General features: G+C 56.7%; 1 protein-coding gene across 1 annotated transcript in view; it reads right to left on the bottom strand.

The window, feature by feature from the left end:
- Positions 1 to 1811, bottom strand: part of LOC119593083 (probable G-protein coupled receptor Mth-like 3) — a 26098-nt gene that overhangs the window by 13876 nt on the left and 10411 nt on the right. Inside the window, 1 exon segment of the mRNA XM_037942005.1 lies at positions 335 to 1805. Coding sequence (XP_037797933.1) covers positions 335 to 1730 — 1396 coding nt within the window. The 5' untranslated portion in view covers positions 1731 to 1805.

Genomic DNA, 1811 nt, shown 5'->3' with positions numbered 1-1811 from the left:
ACATACACACACATTTAGAACACTTATACTTTAATTCAGCTGATGAAAATGTAACTTGCCCATAAATATACCATAATGCTAAAATAAATCTACAATAAAAATGCAACAAATGTCCAAGGCTACAATAATCTACAATAAAGCTCAAAATCTACAACAAAGCTACAAAAGCTAAAAATCTACAATAAAGCTAAAAATCTACAATAAAGGGTCGGCCAGCCAGGCCGGAGGGGCAGAGGGCGAGAAGGCAAGCAGTGGCTTCGTCCGGAGGGGGGCAGGGCAGGTATGAAAGAAGAGTCGCAGGTGGATACGTGGTGCCCCTCATCCCGAGACTTACCCATGGTGAGGCACTCGCCGTCAGAAGCGTCACGTGACTCTCGATTGACCACGATGCTGACGTAAGCGGCAAGCATGGCGGCCACCATGGAGATGAGGCAGCGGCCGTTGGTTCTGTCCCTCAGCTCAGCGACGCTGATGTACACGACCAAGGTGGCGAAGAGGAACACGCAGGAGATGCAGAGAAGCACCAGGATGAGGACGTCCTTCCACTCGCACTCGTTTTCCAGAGTCGGCGCACACAGTATGGTGATCAGCTCCTGCCCAGTGCTGGTCAGTTGCAGGTCGAGGCAGTACTTGTCGGCGTGGTATGTTCCCTGCGCGGGCAGGTGGAGGCTGCCGTTCCCCAGCAGGAAGTGCTTGTCGTTTTCGTCCTTCTCCGGCCTGAGGTCGAAGAAGTGCTTGCATAACGGCAGGCCGCTCACCACGATCAGGTCGTCGCTGATCTCTTCCTCAGGAGTCATGCTTTTATTGAAGTGTAAACTCGGTTGCCATATTTCCTTGGGAGACGCTGCTTTGAGACAGGCTGTAGGAGTGAAGATCTCGTCGGCAGCACAGCATTTCCTGACGCAGGTTCCGTTGGCACAGATGTGGCGGTGGACCTTCGCCAGGTCCGTGTAGCACACAACAGCCACATACTTCTCTTCGCTAACGGAGCTCCCGGCCTCTACGCCGACGCAATATGACGTGGTCACCTCAGGCGTCCGGGCGTACTCCGAGGGCGGAAGCCACACCAGCGGTGCCTTGTTGACGTTGTACAGCAGGATGTCGCTACTGCCAGAGAGGTCTGCGCGGTGAGGCACAGCGAGGCCCTGGCAGGTCACCTCCTCGACAGCTTCAGCGGCGTTCATGTCGGGGAAATGCAGCGGCTGGCCCGTGAACCGCAGGTTCACAGGAGGCTTGAACTCTATCGCATCGCGCGGCGTGCAGGAGCCATCCTTTTCGAGCACGTGTCCCGGCAGGCAGCAGCGAGGAATGGTCGGCGGATGAAGGCATACTCTGAACTCCAGTTTGGGTGTGTGCTCAATGCAGAATTCTTGAAACAGCTCCCTTTGGTTCCGCCAGTAAGCCCTGTCGTTCGTGGTCATGAAGACGTAGTCCTCGATCCGCAACACCGCCGGCTCCCGCAGGTCTGGGCACGTGATCTCCCCCGTGATCACCTGGCCGAAGTCGCGGCTGTCGATCACGAATATTCTCTCGTTCTGGTTCATCACGGCCACAAAGGTCTCCTCCGCGTCTACGCAATGTTCGCCGTCCCACGCCTGCCCTGCCCCGCAGAAGCACTTGCGGAGGGTCAAGTTGGCGGGGTTCGGCGCAGGGAGCTGAAGGGGAGGCGTGGTGGTTGCAGTCACGGCGCACACACACGCTGCGCACAACCACCACAGAGCGAGATGCATTGCTGCGCTTGGAGAGCCAGACACACGGCGCCGATCCGGCAGGTCAGTCTGGAGGATTCACGGTTGCTGTAACACCTGCCA

The sequence above is a fragment of the Penaeus monodon genome, chromosome 31 (assembly GCF_015228065.2).
Source record: "Penaeus monodon isolate SGIC_2016 chromosome 31, NSTDA_Pmon_1, whole genome shotgun sequence".
NCBI classification, from domain to species: Eukaryota; Metazoa; Arthropoda; class Malacostraca; order Decapoda; family Penaeidae; genus Penaeus; species Penaeus monodon.
Note: the sequence above shows the minus strand (reverse complement) of the source record. Positions and strands in the feature narration are given on the sequence as shown.